Here is a 25,398-nt window from a genome sequence, read left to right as displayed (position 1 = left end):
CTGTCCTCCTGTGCTGGGTGGGGCTGCTAACCACAGCAGGCACAGGCTGGTACTGGACGGGTTTCCACAACACAATAGAACTTACAACAGCGCCACACACCTAAGACACCACCATGCCCACCCTCCAGTGCAGGAGGCTCCCAGAATACCCAAGAGGCTGGGCCAAGCCAGGACCTCCCTTGCTTGTTCTTTCCCTCTGGGCCCTACCCCCTGGCATCCAGCCAAGCACCCAGGTCATGCAGGGGATCTACCCTCTATCTGCAGCCCTGAGCACAGAAACTCAGAGAGCCAGCAGCAAGCACTTCCGGGGGTGGGGTGGGGGGGGGCATGCCTTGAAGTCTCAGTGGCCAGGAAAGCAGGCCAGAGAGAGCACAAACATCACTCGAAGATGCTGCTTGCTGGAGAGCAGCCGATCCCAGCAACCTCCCACAGCAGCAGGGTGGCCAGCACCTTCAGAACCTCAGTCGGCCTGCAGAGGGGCCTGTGTGGCTCAGACACCATGGCAGAGGACGGAGGGCCCGCATGTCCTGGCAGTGCCACTGGAGGCCACACCAGGAACCAAGGAAGCCTTACTTCCTTTGTTGTCCCCAGTGCTGGAGATGGGACTGAGTCCTGCTAGACAAGCACTCTACAACCAGCCCACTTTGGGTTTTTTTTTTTAATCAAGGATTGAACCCAGAGGCACTGGACCACTGAGCCACACCCCCAGCCCTATTTTTTTAATTTTTAGAGACAGGGTCTCACTAAACTGCTGAGGCTGGCTTTGAACTCGCTATCCTCCTGCCCACGCCTCTGCAGGCGTGCACCACTGCACCCGGCCTCAGCCCACTCTGGTCTACAACTATGAAGCTCCTGTCTGGGCGCCTAAATGCTGAATTACAGGTGTGTACCTCAGCTCTCAGCCTCCCCCTCAGCTAAGCCCTGATCAGGACAGGAGGACAGGCAGAGGCGGCCCGCGACACAGAGCGCGCAGCTCTCTGCCTGGGCAGGAGTACCCATCCGCAGGCTGTGCTGCGCCCCCTTGCAACTATGGGCCGCAGGCACCGCCAGGAGGGAGTCAAGGTTTCTCTTCTCTCAGGAAGGAGAATAAAATGCTAGAAAAAAAGGCTGAATGCATCTAAGACTCAGCCTTGATATTGCCAAGAAAGGATGGTATGGTGATGCTGGCACAACAACTGGAGACGGGGGTCTCCAGTGCTCGCTGCTCAGCAGTCAGGAGGCTGCAACCACGCCACACACACCCCTGCACTGCACCCTTCCCAGGGCCCGCTGTCAGGAGGACCAAAGGAGCAAGGTAGAGACAGGGAGGAAGAGCTGGCAATCGCCCTTGAGACTCCTGTAAGAGCACCAGCAACAGAACGCTCCGCTCCTTAGAAGACAAATTTTAAAGCTCTGACTGTAACAAGAGTAAAGAATCCTTCCTGTACTAAGAGATTCAGGTAACAAAGCCCATGCAGGGACTTGGGCCCACTGCAGGAAGAGTCCCAGCACACCCTGAGCTAATGGACCTGCAGAGCCCCGGGAGGGCCAGGGTATGCACCAACCAGGGCAGCCTCAACCACATCAACAGGTTCCAATCGCTTCCATCTCCCTCAGAGCCTGGTCATGAGGTCACCACTGCACACAGGCCGCATGCATGAGCTGGGGCCCTGGCCAGTCTGCCTCCCGCACCTGTGTGGCCTCAAGTTGGTACTAGGTTCCTCTGCAGGGCTCTGAGTGAACATGCCAGAAAAGTCCTCAGTGCCCACAAACTGTGCCTCACCATGCTCCTGTCCAGCCAAGCAAGTCAAGCTGGGGGTTCTCGCTAACCTGCACATCCAGGGTTCCCATCTACACTGCATCCTGCACACCACAGCTCCTGCAGCAGGGGAATTCCACACCATTAGCTGGAGTCAGATGGGCCTTCAAGAGCAGGGTGCACGGTGGGCCACAAGATGTTTGGATGGAAATGTACACACTTGCCAAGCCAACGCAGAGGACCCAACTCAAGCTTTTCATGAGGAGATCTTCACAGTCTCCACTGGCAGCTGGGCTCCAGGGATAGTGCCTTTGAAGACATAGTGGACCTTGACCCCAAAAAGGTCACACAGGTACAGGATGAGACACACACACAAAAAAGCACACAGCTGGCCCACTTTAGTGCCCAGAGGAGATGGACTGCGAACCATCAACAGGAGAAGGAGAAGGCCCAGAGACACGTGTCCCAGAGCCTAGTCACACTACCCCGGGACTGCCTTCCTCTAACTCCCCCAGAGCCTGAAACAGGCAAGGCCGACTGCATTACAGCCCTGTGAGACCAGGTGAGTGGCTAGGGAGACCAAGGCAGGAGTAATGAGACTCTGTCTCAAAATAAAAATAAAAAATACTAGGGCTGGGGATGTGGCTCAAGCGGTAGTACGCTCGTCTGGCATGCATGCGGCCCGGGTTCGATCCTCAGCACCACATACCAACAAAGATGTTGTGTCCGCCAATAACTAAAAAATAAACATTAAAAAATTCTCTCTTTAAAAAAAAAAAAAAAATCGGGGCTGGGGATGTGGCTCAAGCGGTAGTGCGCTCTCCTGGCATGCGTGCGGCCCGGGTTCGATCCTCAGCACCACATACAAAACAAAGATGTTGTGTCCGCCGAAAACTAAAAAATAAATATTAAAAATTCTCTCTCTCTCTCTCTCCCTCCCTCCCTCTCTCACTCTATCTTAAAAAAAAAAAAAAAAAACTATGTATATATGTGACCTTTAAAAAATAAAAAATACTAAGGATGTTTTTTTTAAAATAAAGAATACTAGTTCAGTAATAGAGCACCCCTGAGTTCAATCCCCGGTACCATGTACACACATCAAAAATAAATAAAACAAATATTATCAGTATTTAATATATTTAATGTTCAAGCTTTAAAACTGAGGCTTTTCTGTGTTTTTATTGTTGTTTATTTTTGGCAGTGCTGGGGATTGAACCCAGGGCCTTGCACATGCGAGGCAAGCGCTCCGCCACCAAGTAGCACACACGAACTTCAAAAGTCTGCATCAGATGCTGTCTCCTGGCTCAATCCTTTAAAACCTGGGGAGTCATCTGAAAAGCAAACCGAGCAGGGATCGCTCTGTACATGCTCATCAGGAGGGAAGATCTCCAGGCCAAGAATGAGGCCAGCAGCAGACCCTATGGACCCTGCTGCCACAGGGAAGCTTCCGCACACTGCAGAGAAGCCCTGAACCAATGCCCTTTGCAAGATCTCCATAAAGAAGGCCATCAAAGAACTGGGACATCCTTAAGAAGCAATCAGCTGGCTGGGCCTGGTGGCATAAGCCTGTAATCCTGGCGACTAGGAAGGACATGGCAGGAGGATCCCAATTTTAAGGCCAGCCTCAGCACCTTAACGAAGCACTAAGCAAGTCAGAACCTGCCTCAAGGGCTGGGGTTGCAGCTCAGTGATAGAGTACTTGGCTACAGCATGTGTACGGCATGAGGTTCAATCCTCAGTACCATGTATAAGTAAAATAAAGGTATTGTGTCCATCTACAACTAAAAATACTTTAAAAAAAAGAGAACCTGCCTCAAAATGAAAAGCACTGGAGATGAGTGAGACTTAGTGGTACAGGTCACTGGGTTCAATCCTTAGTACCAAAAAGCAAACAAACCAGCAATCAGCTTCTCCATCAAGACAGATGATTCTTAGTGCTGCAGACCTCTAATCCTGCCCTCTGGAAGCTGAGGCGGAAAGGTATCGGATTCCAAGCCAGCCTCAGCAAAATTTAAAGACACAGGTTCCACTCTGACACATTCTCTGAACTAAAACTAAAACCTGTGTTAAGTGCAGCTCCTATCATCCCGCCACACCCACCATCACAGTCTGAAAGCTGATCCTCCAAATTTTCCATGTGAAGCCACTGGCTATTATCATCTCCTACCTTTGGAAATATACCTTTGGCTTTTTCAGAGATTTCCTCTCCCTGCCTAGTACTTGGGATTGAACCCAGGGGTGCTTAACCACTGAGCCATGCCCCCAGCCCTTTTGACATTTTTTATTTTGGGACAGTCTGACTAAATTGCTTAGACTAGCCTCTAACTTGTGACACTCCTACCTCAGCCTCCTTGAGTCGCTGGGATTACAAGCACTCACCACCACTTCTGGATATACCACTAGTTATTTAAACAATTTTTTACAGCAATTTTTGCAAAAAAGGCAATAGTTAGTTGTATAAAAAGTCACTGCTAGCTGGACACAGTGGTTCACACCTGTAATCCCAGCAGCTCAGGAAGCTGAGGCAGGAGAATCGTGAGTTCAAAGCCAGCCTCAGCAAAAAAGCCAGGTGCTAACAACTCAGTGAGATCCTGTCTCTAAATAAAATTCAAAATAGGGCTGGGGATGTGGCTCAGTGGTTGAGTTTCCCCGAGTTCAATCCCCAGTACAAAAAAAAAAAAAAAAAAAGGCACTGCTAAACTCTACAAATCATAGGTAAATGACTACTTTGTGTAACTTCTGATAGACCCTTCCTGCACATGAATTAACGAACATCTGCTTTTCTGCTCAGGGCTTCCAGATGCTGAGTGCACATTGTAACATTGAGCTGGTCCTGAATTATTAAACCCTATAAATGACAGAAACATAGGTTGGTTACAAGAGTTCAAGTTTCTTTTCTCTCTTGGGAAAGAAAATATACCTAAAGATGTCCTGCCTTCTACAAAGTTAAATCTAAAAACAAATACAAGGCGTGCAGCTGTCGCCCAGAGCCACTGAAGTCATCTGGAAGCTGTGAGTAACATGCACCAGCTGTCACTGCAGCAGCTCTGGTTCTTGGTGCAGTCAAAGGCTGAAGGCATGCAAATGAGGGCCACCAGCACACACCACCGCTTTCCCAAGCCCACAGTGTCCAAGGGCCTCTGCTGCGGCTGCTCCTGTCCATCTTCTGTGGGGTGGGAAGAAAGTTCGATCCCATACATATTCAAATCATGAAGACTGCTCTCCCTAAGGGAGCACAAACATCCAGAATCGCCTGCTGGCCCATTCAAGACGGGCTCACTTCCAACACCTGGTGTGGATGTGGGCAAGGACTGGGGACAGCGAGAACCTACTACTGTTGAACTCTACAGCAAACAGGTGAGAACAAAATAGGACATGGCAAGCAGGTGCTCGCTGCCTGAGCTACCCAGAGTCTGGGACCAATGGCCAAGGGACCCAGACCTAGAGTGTGCAGCTGACAGAATGGGCAGAGACCTTGGCTTGCTGGGGAAGAGCAAGCTAGAGGAGAACAGGATGGACAAGGAAAGGAGACTTGTGAGTTCAAAGCCAGCCTTAGCAAAAAAAAAAGTCAGGTGCTGGGCAATTCAATGAGACCCTGTTGCTAAGCAACACAAAATAGGGCTGAGAATGTGGCCAGGAAAGGTCTGTAGACCATTGTCCCGGAACAATCTAGGTCAAGCAGTGGCCAGCCCTGTGACCACAGCTACTCAGGAGGCTGAGGGAGGAGGATCCCAAGTTTGAGACCAGCCTCAGCAACTTATCAAGACCCTATCTCAAAATAGAAGAATGGTTGGGATATGGCTCAGTGGTAGAGCACCTCTGGGTTCAGTTCCTGGTACCCCCCCCCCACAAAATGGGGCGAAGTGGTGAATGGAAAACAGCCAACAGGCAGAGCCTACGTTACAAGGTATCTCATAAGAAAACCTCAAGAGGCCCTGAACTATTTCAAATTATTTCAAAATTCTACTTACCACATATGGACACACGAGAGCCACTTTGCGGCACCCACGAGGCAACTGAATTGAGGTGCAGGACGGGCAGGTCAGAGTGAGGCAGGCAGACTCTAAGACTTTATTTATTTGTTTGTTTGTTTGTTTATTATTTTTCTTGCTGGGAATAGAATCCGGGCTTGGCCCATGCTAGGCACGTGCTCTGCCATTACACAACATCCCCAGCCCTTACAAGTCTAACAGGCTACTGACTGAGGGGTCTTCGGAAGATGTGAAGACCACTTATCAATGTTACTGGAAAAAGAAAATGACAGCTACGGAAAAACAGGCAGATGCCTGGGTTCAACTGAGAGTCAAGCACAAACCACACCAAGGCAGACAAGGGCCAGAGGATCCGGAGGCCGCACAGGGTCACTTCCCCCAACAGCAGGCCCTATATTAGACGCCTCTCCCTGAGCTGGGTTTCAGTCTCCTGGGGCCCGCAGGAAACACCAAATGCTCACTGGAGCTCAGGCCAAGTGCTGTGAGCCAAGACAGTGCAGCTAGGCAACCCTGGTAAACACACAGTAGTCACCCCTCAAACCATGTCCAGGAAACAAGATCGAGGCCAGGCATGGCCCTAAGGGTAGACACACACGGCAGTCCCTGGGACCAGGCCTGGACAACAGCCCACTTAGAGGGGCAGACCCCACTAGCACTGCGGCCACCCCTCTGCAGAAGAGCAGCACAGTGGCAGAGCTCAGAGATACACACTTCCACCCTCAGGTCCAGGGCAGGTGGCAGCACAGGGACAGTTGCAGGGAGTCCCCTGAAGGTCAAGTCCTTCAGCCTGGGTGCTACTGCAGAGCCCAACCCTAACCCTAACCCTAACCCTTTAAGATGCCCTGAGTGGTTTTCAGCACTGGGAAAATGCTGACAGCTGTGCTGTGCCACTCCAAGCAGACCCAGCCCCTCAGGAGCTGAGAAGATGAGGAAGAAGCCCAGGGCTACTGTGGAGCCCAAACAAGGTCAGCCACCCCTGCAAGGCACGTGCCAGACCTGGTGCAGGTGGGAGTACAGGGAATTGCTAGAAGCAGAGCATTTTTACTCCCCTCATTTTCAGACACTGCTACAGGGGCCACAAGCATGGTCTCGATTAAAGTGACTCCAGGAGGGGCTGGGGTGGTGGCTCAGTGGTAGAGTGCTCGCCTAGCATGCATGAGGCACTGGGTTCGACTCCTCGGCACCACATAAAAACAAACTAATGTATCCACCTAAAACTAAAAAGATACATACATAAATAAATAAATATTTTTTAAAAAATAAAAAAATAAAGTGACTCCAGAAAGCAGAGCCTTCAGCACAGCAGGAACCGCACATTCTGTCCAGAGCACTGGAGGTAGACAAGGTGCCCACATAAGGGGAGGGCCTACCCCACCAGGTCAGCAGTGCCAGCAGCCCCTTCTGAAGCACAAAGCAGGGTCTGGTCTCCTACATGCCCACTTGTCCTAGACGAGCTTCAAGGGACAAAGTAAAACTATACCAGGTTAACATTAAGTCAAAAAGCAAAGGAAGTGTAGACACATGTGCAAGCTGTTCACGCAGCTCTGCTGCGCCACACCACAATCCTAAAACAAGTCGGGCACAGTGGTGCTGCCAGTGATTCCAGTCTCTTGGGAAGCTGAGGCAAGAGGATCACAAATTCAAGTCCAGCTTTGGCAACGAGGTGAGACCCTCCAACAACCCAGCCAGACCCTGACTCAAAGAATAAAAAAGAGCTGGGAATGTAGGTCACTGGTAAAGTGCTCCTGGGTTCAATCCCAAGGTCGGGTAAGAAGGAAGGGCAGAGACAGGAAAATTAAAATGGACACAGTGACATACACCTTTAATCCCAGCAATTCAGGGTACTGAGGAAGAAAGACTACAAATTCCAAGATCAGCCTGGGCAACTTAAGATCCTAGCAAAAATCTGGAAATGTAGCACCGCAGTAGAGCCCCACTAAGGGACTAAGGGACTCTAAAGGGAAGGGACTATGACAGACAGATGGGGCAGGAGATGCACCCACAGAACAATATAATGCCCTCGGTGCCATTCCCAACACCGCACCCCCCCCCCCAAAAAAAAAGGAAATATTTCAAATCTGTTTTTCAGAAAGTAAAGGTATTTACTTTCTGATTGCTAAATATAATCAGAACTTCATACTTGATTGGGGGGAAATAACAGAGGGAGAGTTCACACTACTAAAATAGTAAAACTAGCAATTTCTGAATAATTTACACCAAAACAGATGCTTCACAGGCCATGTTGGGTGGAAACAAATTCAAAACTACAAATGATTCAGAACCAGCAAAAATGAAGACTTTTATAAGTGTAACTTATTTTTAAAAAGGGAGGGGGGGCTGGGGATGTGGCTGAAGCAGTAGCGCCCTCGCCTGGCATGCGTGCAGCCCGGGTTCGATCCTCAGCACCACATACAAAGATGTTGTGTCCGCCGAAAACTAAAAAAAACAAATATTAAAAAATTCTTTCTCTCTCACTCTTTAAAAAAACTTTTAAAAAAATTAAAAAATAACTTAAAAAGTTGGCCTTGAGCCACGTATGATGGCACAAACCTGTAATCCCAGTCACTTTGGAGTCTTAGGCAAGAGGATCACAATAAAGAGGCCAGCCAGATTAGGGAGGTCCCAAACAACTTAGTGATATTCTGTCTCAAAATAAAAGACAAAAGGAAGTGGGGAATGTGGCTCCATGGTAAAGTGCCTAAGTTCAAGTCCCAGCACCAAAAAAAGGTAATTCTTAAACTCAAATTTATAAATATAGAATGCAGATCAACATCTCAAGACAAACAACTGAAGAGGGAACACACCCCCACCCTACAATCCCAGTGCCTCAGGAGACAAAAGATCTCAAGTTCAAGGCCAACCTAGGCAACACAGTGAAACCCTGTGTCAAAACACAATCTTTTCAGAAGGGCTGGGAACTAGCTCTACTAACAGTAGCTCCCCAAGTTGAATACCCAGTACCACAAAAAGTTACACAAAAGGACTGGGGAGGGGTTGGGAATTTACCTCAGTGGCAGAGAGCTTGCCTAGCAAGGACCTGGGTTCAGTCCTCAGACCTGGGGGGGGGGGGGGCACGGACTGAAGATTTGCTCGGTGGTCAAGTGCCCCTAGACTGAATCCCCAGTATTGGGGTGTGAGGTTCACTTTTTTTTTTGTTAACTTTACAATGTTGTGAAAGCAATACAGGTTCAGTAAAAACCATATCTGGAATTTGGAATCTGCATCTTTTCCCAGCTGGCAACACACAGGCTGAAGCACTCTCCAGCCCTGTCACTGGCAGCAGCACACTCCACACTGTGCCCTGTGCTGCTGAGCTCACTGGGGCACGACGCACACTCCAACTCCTGGCACTTCAACCTGATGATGGGTGACAGGGAGATGCTCCCATGGCATACACTGCAAGAAATGGCGGGACTCCACCTGCAAGCTGAAGCCAACCCAAGAAGGCCAGGCACCTCCAGAGGACTTCATCTTACAAATGTTGAACCACTGCACTCAGCTAAAAATCTTTGCCAAAAATACTAATGATTAGTTATGAGAAAATAAGGGGAGGGGGCTGGGGGATGTGAGCAAACATAGAATTTTTTCATTCTAGAAAATATGCTATTACATGGGCTGTGGCTCAATGGTAGAGCACTTGCCTAGCATCTGTGAGGCACTGGGTTCAATTCTCAGCACCACATATAAATAAATGAATAAAATATAGTCCATCAACATCTAAAAAAAAAAATTAAATGCTATTACAGACAGAGGCAAAAGGATCCCAAGTTCGAGATCAGCCTGGACAAGGTAGCAAAACCATTCCCCAAAAAATGGCTAGAGATAAAGCTCAGCGGCAAACAAACAAAAAAATTGCCAGGCGCAGCAGCACACGCCTATAGTCCCAGCACCCAGAATGATAAGGCAAGAGGATTGCAAGTTCAAAGCCAGCCTCAGCAACAGTGAGGCCCTGCCTCTAAATAAATAAAATACAAAATAGGGCTGGGGAGGTGGCTCAGTGGTCAAGTGCCCCTGAGTTCAATCCCTGGTTTAAAAAATAAATAAATAAATAAAGAATGAGAACCTGGATAGGGAAATCACCAGGACATCCCACTGTGTGAAGCCATACCTGGGATGTGGATCATTGGTTGAATGCCCCCAGCACCCCCCCCCCCCGAGTTCAATCCCTGGTATCAAAAAAAGGGGGGAAAAATTGCAAAATGAAATGAGAGTAATCCAGGAGTGACTACATTAAAGGAACTAAGTAAAAAGACGACATGATAAACAGGTTCCCTTTTTTTGCGGGGGAAGAGGGAGCACGGTTTACTGGGGATTGAACTCTTTTGTATTTAGAGATATTTAGGGCCTCACAGTTGCTGAGGCTGGCTTAGAACTCATGATTCTCCTGCCTCACCCTCCTAAGAAGCTGGAATTACAGAGTGGGCCACCACACTGGCCACCTACGTTTCCTTTAAGAAATGGGCATGCACAGTCAAGCAAGGTGGCATACGCCTGTAATCCCAGTGGCTCGGGAGGGCTCGGAATGTGGCAAAGTGACCCTGGGTTCAACCCTCAGCACACAGATGCACAAAAAGAAGTGCACATGTGTATGAACAGCATTAATTTTTTTCGTTAGATGTTTTTATTTGGTGGGGGGAGACAGGGTTTCCGGGACTGAGCCACATTTTGTATTTCACTTAGAGACAGGGTCTCACTGAGCTTAGAACCTTGCGATTACTGAGACTGGCTTTGAACTGGCCATCCTCCTGCCTCGGCCTCTGGAGCCACTGGGATTATACATGTGAGACAACACACCTGGCAAAAGCCTGAGCTTGGATCCTAACACCACCACTACCCAAAGTAGGAAGGAAGGCTGGCCAAGTCAGCCATATTGTTCCTGGAAGTGAAGTGAATCTACCAATTCAATGCAACTCAGGATTGTAGGGTACCTGGAGTTGACTTTGCATTGCATCTGAAAGAACGGACTAGAAGAGTTTTCCATGAGCTGTCCTTTCAGGTAATCACTGTACCTGATATAAGGGGATCTGGCACAGAAATAATCCTCAAGAACAAAAGTACACAAGAAAAGAGATGCTATATCTAACAAATTAACGGGATAAAGATGGCACGAAGTCTGGGAGAAAGCTGGGAATTCTAACACAAAGGTCAAGGTACAAAATGAAAATGTGGGAAAGTGCTCTGAAAAGCCGTGTCATCAGGCCAGAGACTATCTAAACACATGACCAAGATAGCCACAGGGCAGGGCACAAGAGAAAGGTGAAGCAGAAGGCCACTTGAGCAGCAAGCTTCGGACCACTTGGCGACATGGAACACAGTCACTGAGAGAAGGGCCTGCTCCACAGAGGAACAATGCCCTGAACAGGAGGCTCAACCAGCTAAACAGAGGATGCAGGCTCTGATGCAGAATGAGAACACCAAAGAAAGTACTCAGCTTCCAGGGACCTCACTGGAGGTACAGCAATGCAAGACACGCCCAAATCATCAGGTCACAGTCAACTCCTGGATGGTCTGATGAACTTTCCTCCACAAAAACAGGAGGGCAAACAGGCAGTGACATACCTTGTGGTCAACAATTATGCTTTTTTTTCTAATAAGAGGCAGCCCTTGAATCAGCGGCTCCATTATGCTGCAGAGGCTGGGGAGTGGCTTAGCAATACACCTGAGGCCCAGATTCAATCCCCGGGACCAGCACCATAAAAAGAGGGAGAGGGCACTGGGGTTATGTCCCAAATTTTACCTCTAATAAATCAACTGTGGGTCAGAACCCAGCACCAAAGTCTGGGTCCCTAGAAAAGCGAAAAATAGTACATTCCAAATGTACCTGAGTCAGCTGGGGTATTTGGTGCACGCCTATAATCCTAAGGATTCAGTCATTTATCAACATCTTGTCTCAAAACAAAATGCCAGGTATGTAGGTCAGTGATAGAGAAGCCCTGGGCTCGAAGCCCAACACTAGCAGGTGTGGTGGCACATGCTTAGAATCTTAGCTGCTTGTAATCCCGCTGGCTTAAGAGGCTGAGGCAGGAGGATAGAGAGTTCAAAGTCAGCCTCAGCAATTCATAAAGGCCCTAAGTAACTCGGCAAGTCTCTGTCCAACGACAACTAAAAAAATAAATATAAAAAAAAAAACTCTCTACCTCTCTCTTTTATTTATATATCACACACACAAATATATGCGTGTGTGTAATTAAAAATAAAGGACTCACAATCCCCAACACTGGGGGGATGGTAAAATTGCCCATCAGACCCTACTCAAAATTAAGTTTGCTTTCAAAGCGAAGCAGCTCTTGAGGGTCAAAACAAACTGGGCTTTTGTGGCATGACCCTGTGATCCCAGGGGCTCAGAAGGCTGAGACAGGAGGATCATGAGTTCAAAGCCAGCCTCAGCAACAGCGAAGCACTAAGCAGCTCAGGGAAACCCTGTCTCTAAATAAAATACAAAATAGGGCTGGGGATGTGGCTCAGTGGCCAAGTGACCCTGGGTTCAATGGGGGGGGGGGGCCCGCAAGGAAGCCAAATAAAAGTGGCACCATGGGATGACTCCCAAGGGCTCAGGAGAGGTGACACAGGGATAAACTCAACACACATGAGCTAGTTCCTGCCATGTTCAGCTACCAACTGCACAAGCACGGCCCTAAAAGGTCACAAGATCTCGTCTGTACTTAACCACCACACCCCAAACTGGTCTCATAATTCAGCTAGCTACCTCTAGACCATAGGACACCAAGTGTTCAAAGTGACTCCATATAACTGCACTTGAAAACCTACACCAGAGAGGAAACACGTAGCTCCATGTTGTCAGGGAGCATGCAAATGGCTGAGATCACAACAGAAGAGAGAGAAACCAGGTACCAAGACTGCTGGGTGCAGTGAGAACATCTGTCATTGCACAGTGCATTAGTATTCCTTAGAAAGGACACCACCACCCAGCAGGCAAACAACACAGAACCCAAGCTAGACTGAGCAAGGGGACACATGCCTGCAAGCTCAGCAACTCAGGAGACAGGCAGGAGGATAGATAGTGAGTTCTTGGCAACTCGGGGAGACCCTGTCTAAAAATGAAATAAAAAGGACTAGAAAGGTAGCCCAGTGCTTAGCATGCAGGAGGCCCTGGGTTCCACCCATAGTGTGTGTGTGGGGGGGGGGGGGTGGGGGGGGGGGGTGGTTCTACAGGAATAAGCAATTTAGTAGGTAACTAATAAATTCAAACTGCTCCAAAGATGATCATCCCAGTGCTCTTCAGATCTTACCATCCTAGAAGGAATCTGTGCTTCAAAAGAAATGTCCTCAAGCTGTAAGAGAAGCTTAATCAAATGGTTAGACTAAACCTCTGGGATCTTCTGAAAATCTGCCAGAAGAAGAACGCCCAGTAGGAATTAGATAAATAATGCTCGGAGCCATTGTCTTTAATATTGTAACAGTCACTAGAACTCCAAAACCAAACCTGAACACATGGACACTGAGCTTACATTTTGTTGAGAAGTACAGGATAAAACCCACCAGTAATCTCAATCAAGTCAACTGTGGAAACCTAACTACAGAGAAAAGGAAGCTTGACAGAGGTAAGATAAATGCAGCAAACTGGTCCCTCACAAGAGGTCCTCCGCCACAAGGACACTGGCCACAAACCAACGAAGCAGCTCCTGACAGTGGGCATGGGATCCACCCTTTGGGTGGAAGTGAGCAGAAGCAAGTTCACCTACGCATCGAGCTGCTTTCAGATTTCAATTTAAAAGGCAATCCACACTACAGAGACATCTTTTCAAATACAGAAAACAAAAGAAATATCAAATTTATTGAGACTTATTATCTACATGAAATGCTGTTCTGCCATGTCAATCTTGGAAATGGTATTTTCACTGCTACAAAACAGTTTTGTAACTTTTCAAAGGTGCTTTCATATTATACTCTGGACTCATTTCTCATGCAATGAACTTAATATCTTCTTCAAAAACCCAGGGAACCAAATTTGAAAAACAAGTAAGTTGTCAATTTTACTAATAACGTAATAAACCCAACTTGAAAGTTCTCGTTCTGTAACAAAATCATCTGTGCTGACAGCAGGCTTTCTGATGCAAACTTCTAGCTGTACCAGCATGGTCCCAGGACGCATACCTACCTCCAACCAGAGGTCATGTGCCAAGATCTCCTAACACACCCAGGCCCATCACTCACTGCAGTCTTTCGTATGGCACTCTTTAACTACCTGTTACCTACTGCTGCACTTGGTTCCTATGGCATCTGTTAAAATACTGTTTACTTACTTGCAGTAGCGAAACAAAAGGTTCATTACAGACACTGTGATATTTAATAGAAAATCCCACAGCTTGGTCACCTGGGCTAAAAGTCAGGGAAGGACCATATACTGCTCGTTCTCAAAACAATGGCGGGGGGGGGGGGGGGCGCTTACCACACGACACAACAGCCAGGGCACTGTTTAAAAGCAATTGAAGGCCTTTTTTTTTTTTAATATTTGTGATTTTGAGCTAGGATTCTGCTTACCAATGGTAATTGCAAAAGGTTTTACAGACTGAGAAAAGCAGCAACTTTATTTTTGCTCACTTCTTGTGATTCCATTACTTTACCATGTATACTGTGCTTAAGTGATCTTACATCATATCATATACATCCTACAGAACAATATGCTTTAAAGAATGGAAATTGGTGGTGTACAACTATAATCCCAGCCACTGGGGAAGATGAGGAAGAAGATCTCAAATTCAAGGGATGCCTCAACAAGGGAGGGAGGCCTTGTCTCAAAAATAAAAAGGTCTGGGGATGTGGCTCAATGGTTTTTTAACAAGCTTTACCCACCTCCCCCATATAAATGTTATACTGACATGTTCAATACATTGCTAATAATCTCTTAAGATTGCTGATAATTCTTTATAATCTCTACACACTCTCCAAATAGAAAATGTCTACATGTGCCTTTCAGTCAGTATCCACCTTAATGATGAAAGGAACACTAATGGAGTGACACTAGAAGCCCAGGCACAAAATCATACACAGACACAAGGAGGCTGCAGACCCCACTCAGGAAAAAATGCACCAAACACATTCACATTTATTTTCTTTTTTTTTTTTTTAAGCAAATGACAAAGACCCAGTTTACTAGATTTTTAAACCTAAGCTTAACATTACATATTTAAACAATTGTCAAAACTTTACTAAGTTGCCAGCATTCATGCACAACTAGAAAACATCCTTAAATTTATATTAAACCAGAAATGTATTACCATTAATGCATTAATATCTTTCATTACTAAATACTGGAAAAAAAACAAAACCAAATTACTTCTACAGGAGCCTCATCCTGGCATTGTTAGCTCACAGCAGGCTGACACTACTTGGCTCACATGTCAAACACAATGGGAAGCAGATCCATGCTGGTGTTAGAATACAATCTTGTCCTAGCACTACTCAAAGTCAAGGCTCACCTTGGATTATGTTTAATAAAAAAGCAAAGTGCATACAGAGATTACAACAATTTTAAAGACAAAAAAAAATGGTCCTATTGTGTGGTCCCAACAATAAACTCAAAAGTCTATGACAAATAGGGGCTCCGATGAGCTGTTTATAAATACTTTTGATTAGGTACAATTATACTGAAAGTCGAGTTCGTCTGAAATCTTCAAAAAAATGTTCCTGTTAATCCTCAAATGGTGCTTGTTATAGTTTAACATTTCTGTTAAATGCGTGCGTTGAATTACTTGTTATCCAAGCGTAGCAGCTGCTCCTTACCATTTATCGTTAAGGACTTTAACTGGCCGTCTTCTTCAACTTCTACTCTTTCTTGACCATTCTCGACGATTCTGTAGGATAGAATTCATTTAAACCTCTTTTGTAAATGAACAAAATATTTATATGAGAGTGAATATAATACATATAAATTCACAAGGGCATTACTACAAAAGTGGTGTGCAAACTGGAAAACAAAGACAACCTATCGGTCTATCTTTCTTAAAACAGATTTATTCTGATGGGCACAGTGGTACATGCCTATAATCCCAGTAATTCTGGAGGTGGGGCAGCAGGATCCCAAATTTGAGGCTAGCCTTAGCAACTTAGCAAGACAATGTCTCAAAAAATAAAAAGGACTCGGGATGTGGCTCAGTAGTAAGGTGTCACTGGTTCAATCCCCAATACAAAAAACTATTTATCCTGAGAATAATAAATCATCCCAAATACTGCAAGGCTGACTGATAAATATATGCAGATACTGTTCATCAAAAATACTAAGGAACTCAGGAGCACTGATGCACACCTGTAATCCAAGTGACTGGGAGACACAAGGCAGGAGAATCTCAAGTTCAAAGCCAGTCCCAGCAATTTAGGATATTGCTCAGTGGTTAAGCAATCTTGAGTTTCAATTCCAAGTACCAATATAAGCAAGTAAAGCAGATCCTTTAAGGGTGATGACTGAGGTGTTCACACTGTTGTGTAAGGTGTACCTCCCTGCTAAAGCTAGAACTGGGGATGTGGCTCCATGGCAGAACGGCTTGCCTTGCATGCCAAAGGCCCCAGGTTTCAACCCCAGCACTGGAGGGGTGGCTGCAGCCCTGGTAAAGCACTTCCTAGAATGTATGAGGTTGAGACCCTAGCTTCCATTCTTCACAACAGGGCAGCAGGGAGAGGTGGCAGGGATGCACACCTGTCATCTCAACAAAGTGGGAGGTTGAGGCAGGAGGATCACAAGTTTCAGATCAGCCCATGAACCTGACTCAAAATAAATAAAAAGGGTCCAGGAGGAGGGGGCATGGAGGTAGGAAAGATGGTGGAATGGGACGGTCATGATTACATCAGTACATGTATGACTGCAAGAATGATGTGTCCCTACTTTGAGTACAACCAGAAGTAAAAAGAATTCTGCTCCATTTGTGTACATTGAATCGAAGAGCATGCTGGCGTCATGAGTAACTGATTAGAACAAACAAACAAATAAATAAATTTTTAAAAGAGTCAAGAGAGTTCAGTGGTAGAGCACCCCTGTGGTTCAATTCCCAGGACTACAAAAAATAAATTAAGGGCTGGGGATATAGCTCAGTTGGTAGAGTGCTTGCCTTGCATACACAGGCCCTGGGTTCTAAAATCCAACACCACATTTAAGGGGGGGAAAAATCTGCCCCTGGGGTGGACTCACAATACATTGAGGCAATAAATGAAGAAAAAAAAAAAGTTTTTTTTTTGATAAATTAAACGTAGAGGTTTTTATTTTTTTTAAGATGGATGGACCTTTATTTTATTCATTTATTTATATGCTGTGGTTAGAATCAAACCCAGTGCCTCACACATGCTAGCAAGTGCTCTACCACTGAGCCCCAGCCCCAGCCCACAACTAATGGTTTTTCATTTTATCATTCTAACAATGTTGGGAAAACTTATTACACATTATTACATATTAAATAAAGATCACTTCTAATAATTTAACAAAAAACACTGAAAAAAATCGCTGTCATATAACAAAATTTTTTTTAAATGAGGAAGAAAACATTGGAAAGAAAGATTCCAGCTAATTAAGAAATTTTTCATGCAGCTTATACTTCAGCTGACTGATAAGCAGTACACAACACCAATGAAACATTAAGCTGACATAATAAATATAAAATGCATAATTCCACTCTACCTTTTTGTAGTGATTTTTCTCCCATTTACTATTTTGGTAGAAGTTGATATTGATTTGAAGTTACTCATCCCGCTGCCACCAAATGATGTAGAAGAGAATGAAGTAAGGCCACCGTGACCTAGTGACCCAAATGAAGTAAATCCTATAGGAAAACAGAGAATAAAGATGACTGGGGGCTAATAATGACTAGTATTAATTCAAAAATAGGACTAAGTTCAAATTTAGCAGAAGACCATCTGATGTCGAAAGCCACACAAGAGCAGCTCTTGCCAAAACCACTGTAGCACAAGGGGCACTGAGAGGACTGGCAGTATCCACAACCAGGGGGTGGTCTGGCTGATTCCCTCTAGGCATCTCTCCCCACTCCCAAGTGGCTGAGACCTCACTGACACTCTAGCATGGCGGTGGGCCTCCCACTGTATCTACCTGGCACCCCATGGCACATGGGGCACCAACGGCAAAAAAAGAGGGAGTAAGCCGGCCCACAATAATACCTAAAGGCAGGATTGCTTAACACAAGCCCCAGACACTGGCTTAGATGAAGTGCCGTTTCCCTCATGTTTTCAACAACCTTGTTTTTGTATGCTCACCAGGCCCAGCCTGGCAAACTACAGACACCCACTGAGAGCTCTGCTGGGGAGAGCCAGGCACACCATGCACAGAAGCCCAACCAAGGCAGCTGTGTGCTGGGTAACATAGGTATCATGGTGAGGGGGAATGAACTCAACTGTGCAAAAAATGGCAATTCAAACTACCAAAGTTTAACTCAAGTCAGACCCAGGAGCACCCACCTCTGTAGGCACATCACCAACCACTGTGGCTGACCATGTGCTTGGGCTGGACACTTCAAGGGAACAGTCTGGCTAAGGTCACACACCCCAGGCCATGGGCCAACCCGCCAATCCCATCCAACTACACACTGCTTAGATGGGACTGTGCCCTTTTGTTTAACTGCAAGGGAGGCAAGAACACATGCAGAGTTTAGCAAGACTGTCCACTGCAGCTGCTTCATGCCTACTCAAACATGCATTACCCTTTTAGCCAGGAATTTCATTATATGGTATCCCTTATGAATGACTCACATTCTTGAATAATTAGGTCATTAAGCACTGATTTGTACACGCAAAATCCTGACAAATGCAAAAAGCTCTTCTCCTAAAAAGAATAAACATAATTCAAACTGCTCTAAGTGTTCTAAGCACTAATTTCTCCTCTAACAACAAATTAAATCTAGGGATTTAATACCTGTATCAAATGCAGAAAATCCACCTCCAAATGTTGGAAATCCACTGAAAGCGGAGAAAAATGAGCCTGCACCTCGGTTTCTGCTTCCTCGGGGACCTCTTCGGTTCCCAAAAAAGTCTTCAAATGTATCTTCTAGAAACAAACAGAAAGGTGTATTGTATAAATCTTTTAGATTTTTTTTTTCATGGGAGGAGGAAAAGAGATTAAAGCCTTAACTTACCAATAGATTTGGAGAAGAAATAAAACAAGTAGTATAACCAGGCCTTATCATGAGATACTTTCTCACTACCTTAATTCAAGTAAAGGCACATAACAAGGTAAACATTCGACACAGACCAAAAATGCACGCGTGCACACACACAAACTCAGGACTGCCCCGCATTTCACCAGAGCTGCCTGCTGCCTTTAGCTTAGTGTCCTAATGGGACACTGCTCCTGGCGACGAGACCTGATTTCACACACAGGTAGCTGTACCCAGTGAACCCAAGCTGCCTTCTTCAGGGAATTAAGACACAACATGAACTACTGGAGCATTATAAACTCAGAATGGGGCACCAAGTAGGCAATGTTTAAGTAGCCCACGAATCTAGCCAAGAAGCCCAAGAACACCTTTCACGTTTCTGTAAGATGATGTTTCAAAAACGATTTTTTTAAGTTATTAGTTTAAGTACAATCTAAACCAGTGTTAACTGTCAAACATTACACTGTGATTGAAGCAATTTTAGTAGAAAATTATAGACATCAGTGGGTATCTCATTGATAGCTCAAATACCAAAATGCTCCAAAAATCAAAAATAAGACGTGTAGATTCTTTGAATTTATTTCTATGCTTCCAAACCTAGGTCAAGAGTTCCTGGTTTCTGCACTACACAGGAGCTGAAAAAAACTATCAGGGAAAAAAGTTAGCATACCAAAAGCCAGGAAATGAAACCACTGACATTAAGGGATGTGGTCATTGATTTTTCTGAAGACAATGGAAATGCCTGGACCCTTCTCAGCAGACATTATATGGAGATGTGGTGTTAGAGACCTATAGAAACCTACTCTTTATTGAAATATGGTCTCCTTGATTTGCTTAGCACCTTGCTATTGATGAGGCTGGCTTTGAACTTACAATCCTGCTGTCTCAGACTCCCAAGCTGCTTGAATTACAGGTTTTTTTTTTTTTTTAGACTTCTAATCAAAACCAAGAATTTTCAGGAGAGCAAGAAATAAACTATTTTTTGCAAAACTTGATAAAGCAAAGGTATGGAAAGCAAGACAGTTAATACCTGGTTTTAAACAAGAAATAGAAATTGAAAGAGAGGGAGGTTCAGAAAATTTGTCTTAATGAAGGGAAAAAAATGAAAATTATTTATGCAGAAAATTACAAAGTCATCAGGTTATATTATTACAAACATCCCAGAAGACTGACTGCTCAACTTGTGCCATTTACTTTTTCTTTGGTTAAAACTTTGAATTACATTATTGTAATTGTAAAATTTTTACTACTCAGTATTTTGTGTAAAACCACTTGCAATACACAATATTTTCAAATGCAAAAACATGTATCAAACTACATTTATGCATTGTTTACAGGGCATTATGAAGCTGTATCTTACAAATACCGTTAAGGAAATAAAGATTCAACCAGCTTGCTCAGCTTTAGAAATAGGATTAGAATAGAAATAGGCATTTTAATAAAAAAAAAAAATCAAAACAGTAATAAAATGCTTATAATCAGTTATGTTTTTAAAACTTTTAATAATCTCTACATAAGTTCAGGTTAGAAAAAAGTATACAGATCATTAATTTAAAATTGCAGTATTCTAATCTGTCAGCTTTATGAAGTAAGAAGGTGATTTTCTACACAGTATAGACAAATTGTCTTATCATTTAAACACATGCATAGTAAGTCTACTTAAAGAAAAGAAAAACATGAAGATTAAGGAAATGCTGCAGTAAGCCTTACTAAGATACTTCTGTTGAAAAGGACAATTAAATGTGTTTACAGTGGAAAAAATAAAAATAAAACGTGTATTGACAAATTAAGAATGAATAATTTACCCTAAATCCAGCGATGCATTTTTTATTTGCAGATTGACAATATCCTTATTTTGTTATTTTTTTATCTTGTGATGAGGATCGAAACCCAGTGTCTCACATGTGCTAACCCAGTGTTCCACTCAGCTACAACCCCAGCTCCACAACACAACCTTTAGAAGATGAGCTCCGAAAGTTTTTCTTTGCAGTGGTAATCAAGGACAGCTTCACTGAAAACACAATTTATACATACTACTTCGTAATTTAGCTGGGTTCTCAGTGATAAAGTACTGTGTTTTTCTTCCAGAAAAATGGAAAATGTACAAGGAATAAAAACAAGTATTCCTGATAAACATGAATGCATGTAGACAGAATCCATCCAGAACACAGAACAACATAATTAGTGTGGCATGCATCCAAGCCAGAGGGCAAGAGAGGGCAAACCAGGAAGCGCGTATGCCAAGAGTCAAAAATGTGACAGCATGCCCACCACTGCACACAGCCAGCCAATGACTCAGGAACGACGCAGGTTTATAAGTCAACTAGGCCCAAGAAAAGCTGCAGCAACTGGAAAGGGGAGAAGCAATACCCTAGGGAGGTCTAGAGATGGAGAGAAGCAGACACTGAGGAAGCTCAAGGACAGATGGGAACAGGCAAGTGACAGACGGATACACTAAGCCGGACATGCCTGTAATCCCAGCTGCTAGGGAGGCTGAGGCAGGAGAGTCACGGGTTCAAAGCCAGCCTCAGCAAGGTGCTAAGCAACTCAAGGGAGACTATAAATATAAAAAAAGCTAGGGATATGACTCAGTGATTAAGGGCCCCTGGGTTTAATCCTGGGTGTACACACACACACACATACACACACACACACACACGACCTTAAGAATATTCTGGCTGGGTGTGGTGGCACACACCTGTAATCCCAGCTGATCACTGCAGAATGAGGCATAAGCCACCAGTTCGAAAGCAACATCGGCAATTTAGCAAAGCCCCGTCTTAAAAAATAAAAAGGGCTGGGGACATGGCTTGGTACTTAATCATCCCAGGTTCAATCTCTGGTACAAAAAGAAAAAAAAAAAACAAAACACCCAGAACTATTCTGAACAAGGAATGCCCAGTCAGCTCCACCTAAAGGTAAGCTCAGGAATACAGAGTTTAAAGTCCTGCATGCAGAAAAGTGGGCACTGTTTGCTGGTTCTAAGAGCTAAAGAGGCCAGAAGAAGGGGAGGCAGAATATGCAACAGGGCATGTGAACACGTCCACCATGGCATGGACCAGGCCAGGCACGGGTTGGGAGTGGATAGTGGTGCTACCAAACCCTGCACCAGGCAAAGGAGTGGGAGGAGCTTCTACAGTTAACAAGAGGTTAAACCCACTGATTGATGATGTAGTTCCCACCTTCCACAGCAGTCGTCACCCCATAGGAAGTTCAGGTATGAGCTTCCATGTAAAGAGATCTGAATGTCCCACTTGCTCTAATACTTGAAAGAAAACTTAAACTATAACCCTCAACTAAATCTAGTAACATGTCATGCTTTTGCCAGAGGATAAAACTTTCATATAATCCAGATAAGATCTGTGCATTCTACTTGTGCCACCAGCTGTCAGTGCCAGCATGCCAGCTGCACTCCACCTGGGTGTCCCCACAGAACAGATTGACAACCTGGACAAGAAATGTGACAGCTACAGTGAAAATTTGTTATGTGAGCCGGACACAGTGGTCCACACCTATAATCAAAGCAGCTTGGCAAGAGGATCCTAGTTTAAGAGCCAGACTCCCAAAACTAAAATAAAAGACAGGCTGGGGGTCAGATGTAGTGGCACACACCTGTGATCCCAGCAGCTCAGGAGGCTGAGACAGAAAGATCAGGAACTCTGAGCCAGCCTCAGCAATGGCGAGGCACTAAGCAATTCAGTGAGACTCTGTCTCTAAATAATATACAAAATAGGATGCGGAGGTAGCTCAATGGTTGAGTGCTCCTGAATTCAATTCCTGGTCCCCCCAACACCAAGGGAAAAAAAAACACCCTTCCTATGTGATAGAAGTTCTCTTGTTCTCGTTTAGGAGGTGACCATCTCAAACCTTCTACATTTGGGGTGCTGATTTGATCCAAGATGGTATCAGAGACATGGCCACTGGACCCATACCCTACCAGTAGGAACCTGAGAGGACAGCAGATTCTTGCATGCCCTTCTGCTCCTGCTTAAAGATGACATCATGTTACTTCTGCCACAGGGGGATTAAGAGCTCTACAAAAGACACTGCCCCCAACACTGTTCCTACAAAGCCTGAATCTAAACCAGGGGACAACTTCTGTATGCAGGTAAGGGTATGGCTCTCTGAACCTTTAGGTGGTCCACAACAAACATTAAAAGCTTATGAATCAGGCACACAGTAATGCATGCCTATAGAACTCCAGCTACACAGAATGAGGCAGGAGCATCCCAATTTTGAGGCAGCCCGGGCAATTTAGATAGACACCAAAAATGAGCGCACATTCATTGGTGGAAACCCCTATGTGCCATCTCTAGTAGCGTGTCAAAAGGGGCAGCGTAAAAACCAAACAAACAGATCTGATACTAATGCCTTCCTTGGTGGGGTGGGTATAGAAGGATAAACAGGAAATGCCACAGAGAGCTGACTGCTGGCTTCATTTCAAAAACAGCACCTGAAACCTCACAGAACATCTCAAGCTTGCTGCAGGGGTGGCCAATGCCAGGTTCTCATGGCAAAGACCACAAGTTTCAAAATGACCTTCCCAAGAAAGCCGCTGCTTGTGAAGAAGGGCAGAGGAAGCAATGTGCTGAATCACTTGAGACACATGCAGAAGCAGGTAAGAATGCTGCATCGCACGAGGGCAAGCCATTCCCAGAGGCCAGCTCCCCAGCACACACTGAACCAGACTCAGATGTGGTGTGCACCAGAACAGCTCCCCAAGGAATGGACTCATCTGGGAAGTTACAGGCAGAGAAGCGCTGAGCTACATGCAAAACCAAAACCCCTAAAAACATCTGTTTATAAATGAACTTTAAATTTTCTTTCTAGCTTTCTTAAACTTCATTTGTGTAGGTGTCATATGCATGATATTTGTAAATATCCAAGGACACTTGCTCCCACGTGAACCACAGCAGTGCCTTCAGCTATGATCATAAATCCACATGAAGACTAAACCATCTTAACATGCCTTTTCTAAAGTCTGCTGCTAGCCAGGCACTGTGGCGACTACCTATTATCCTGGTGGCCTGAGAGGCTGAGGCAGGAGGATCACAAGTTCAAAGCCAGCCTCAGAGAAAGTGAGATGCTAAGCAACTCAGTGAGACCCTGTCTCTAAATAAAATACAAAATAGGGCTGAGAATGTCACTCTGTGATCGAATACAATCCCTGGTACAAAAGTGAAAAAAGTCTGCTGCTAGTTTCTAAAATGAACAGACTACGACAAAAACCTAAGTGACTCTGCTTAGAAAGTCTATTACAGGTTGAATTATGGCCCTTCAAAAAGATTCAACCAACGAATGGTATCTTATTCACAATTAAGTCTTGGCAGATACAAGTTACAAGAAGTCATTGGTCTGAGTCTAGTCCAACTGGTGCCACTGTCAAAAGGAAACGTGGACACAGGTAGCTGCAGAGTGGGATGAGCAGACACAGGAGAAAAGCACCCAACAAGCCAACATCCCTATGGGGCCACAGGGGACTGGAATCAGTCTGGGACAGCTTCTCCCTCCCCTCCAGGAGGAATGGGCTCTGCTAACGCCTCATCTTGGACTTGACCTCCAGCACTATGAGAGGGAAGTTTGTTAAACCACTCAGTTGGAGGTACTTTGTTACAGGAGCCCCTGGAAACTCGGTGCTTCAATAACCCACCCTTCTTTAACCATATCTCCAAGGTAGCAAAGGTCACGTGACCAAGTATACTACCAATGTGATAGAAGAAATTTTCTCACTCTGAATAAACTTTAAAATAAACTAAACTTTCTTATAAAGCAGAGACGGGGCAGTTCCTTTTGCAATTTATTGTTGAACAAGTAGTGCCTCAAGTTCTGGCCCACTGTACTGCTCCTCCTCGCTCAGCAGCTCCTCGCACTCCTCGCTGAACTCCTCTGTGTCCCCAGGGCTGGCTTCCTCCTCGCTGGATATGAGGTCCAACTCCTCACTGAGAAGTTCACCCTGGCCCCGGCTACAGCCTTCGCTTGGCTCTTCTTCACTAAAGAGGTCCAGCTCCTCGCTGGATATCACATCCAAAACCTCACTGTTCTCGTCACTTGGAGAATCTTCCACTGCCTCCTCAAAACAGGGCTGCTCTAGTTCTTCACTAGGCTCCAAGTCCTCACTGGCCACTTCCTCGAACCCTAGGGAGTAAAACGACTGACTCACTACACCAAATTGAGATCATGGCTCTGTAAAGTCAGCCTATTTTCACCCTCAACACAAGGCTCCTTCCTCCCCAACAGCGGGCTGCCCTTGGCTCTACCCACGGGAAGTTCCCCACTGCTACAAGGGTTTCCTTCACCGAGGCTGGCAAGACCAGAGTCTTCATAGAGAAAGATACACGGGAGTGCCAGCATGACAAGGCTCTCTGGGAAAGTCCTCCCACTCTGCTTTGGCTTTCTGAAGTGAGAATATAAATAAAAATGTTAATTAATACCCAATGTTCCAAACAATCATTCTAATGGATCAATAAAAGGCCTACTGTCCATGGGCACAGAGGCACACACCTGTAATCCCACGACTTGGGAGGCTAAGGCAGTAGGATCATAAGGCAGAAGCCAG

General features: G+C 45.3%; 1 protein-coding gene across 7 annotated transcripts in view; it reads right to left on the bottom strand.

Moving 5' to 3' along the window:
• Dnajb6 (DnaJ heat shock protein family (Hsp40) member B6) overlaps positions 1-25,398 on the bottom strand; it is a 61,587-nt gene that overhangs the window by 8,511 nt on the left and 27,678 nt on the right. For 5 of the 7 annotated variants that reach the window (XM_058573451.1, XM_058573197.1, XM_046422878.2 and 2 more), the window contains 3 exons: positions 18,602-18,733; positions 17,357-17,498; positions 15,475-15,545 (listed from right to left, as the gene is read on the bottom strand). In XM_058573451.1, the coding sequence (XP_058429434.1) occupies positions 15,475-15,545; positions 17,357-17,498; positions 18,602-18,733 (345 nt within the window). The other 2 variants (XM_058574022.1, XM_058574353.1) reach the window with 2 other exon arrangements.

Source organism: Marmota monax, unplaced genomic scaffold, assembly GCF_021218885.2.
Source record: "Marmota monax isolate L192 unplaced genomic scaffold, Marmota_monax_Labrador192_F-V1.1 WCK01_AAM20220418_F8-fsc00275, whole genome shotgun sequence".
Lineage (NCBI taxonomy): Eukaryota > Metazoa > Chordata > Mammalia > Rodentia > Sciuridae > Marmota > Marmota monax.
Note: the sequence above shows the minus strand (reverse complement) of the source record. Positions and strands in the feature narration are given on the sequence as shown.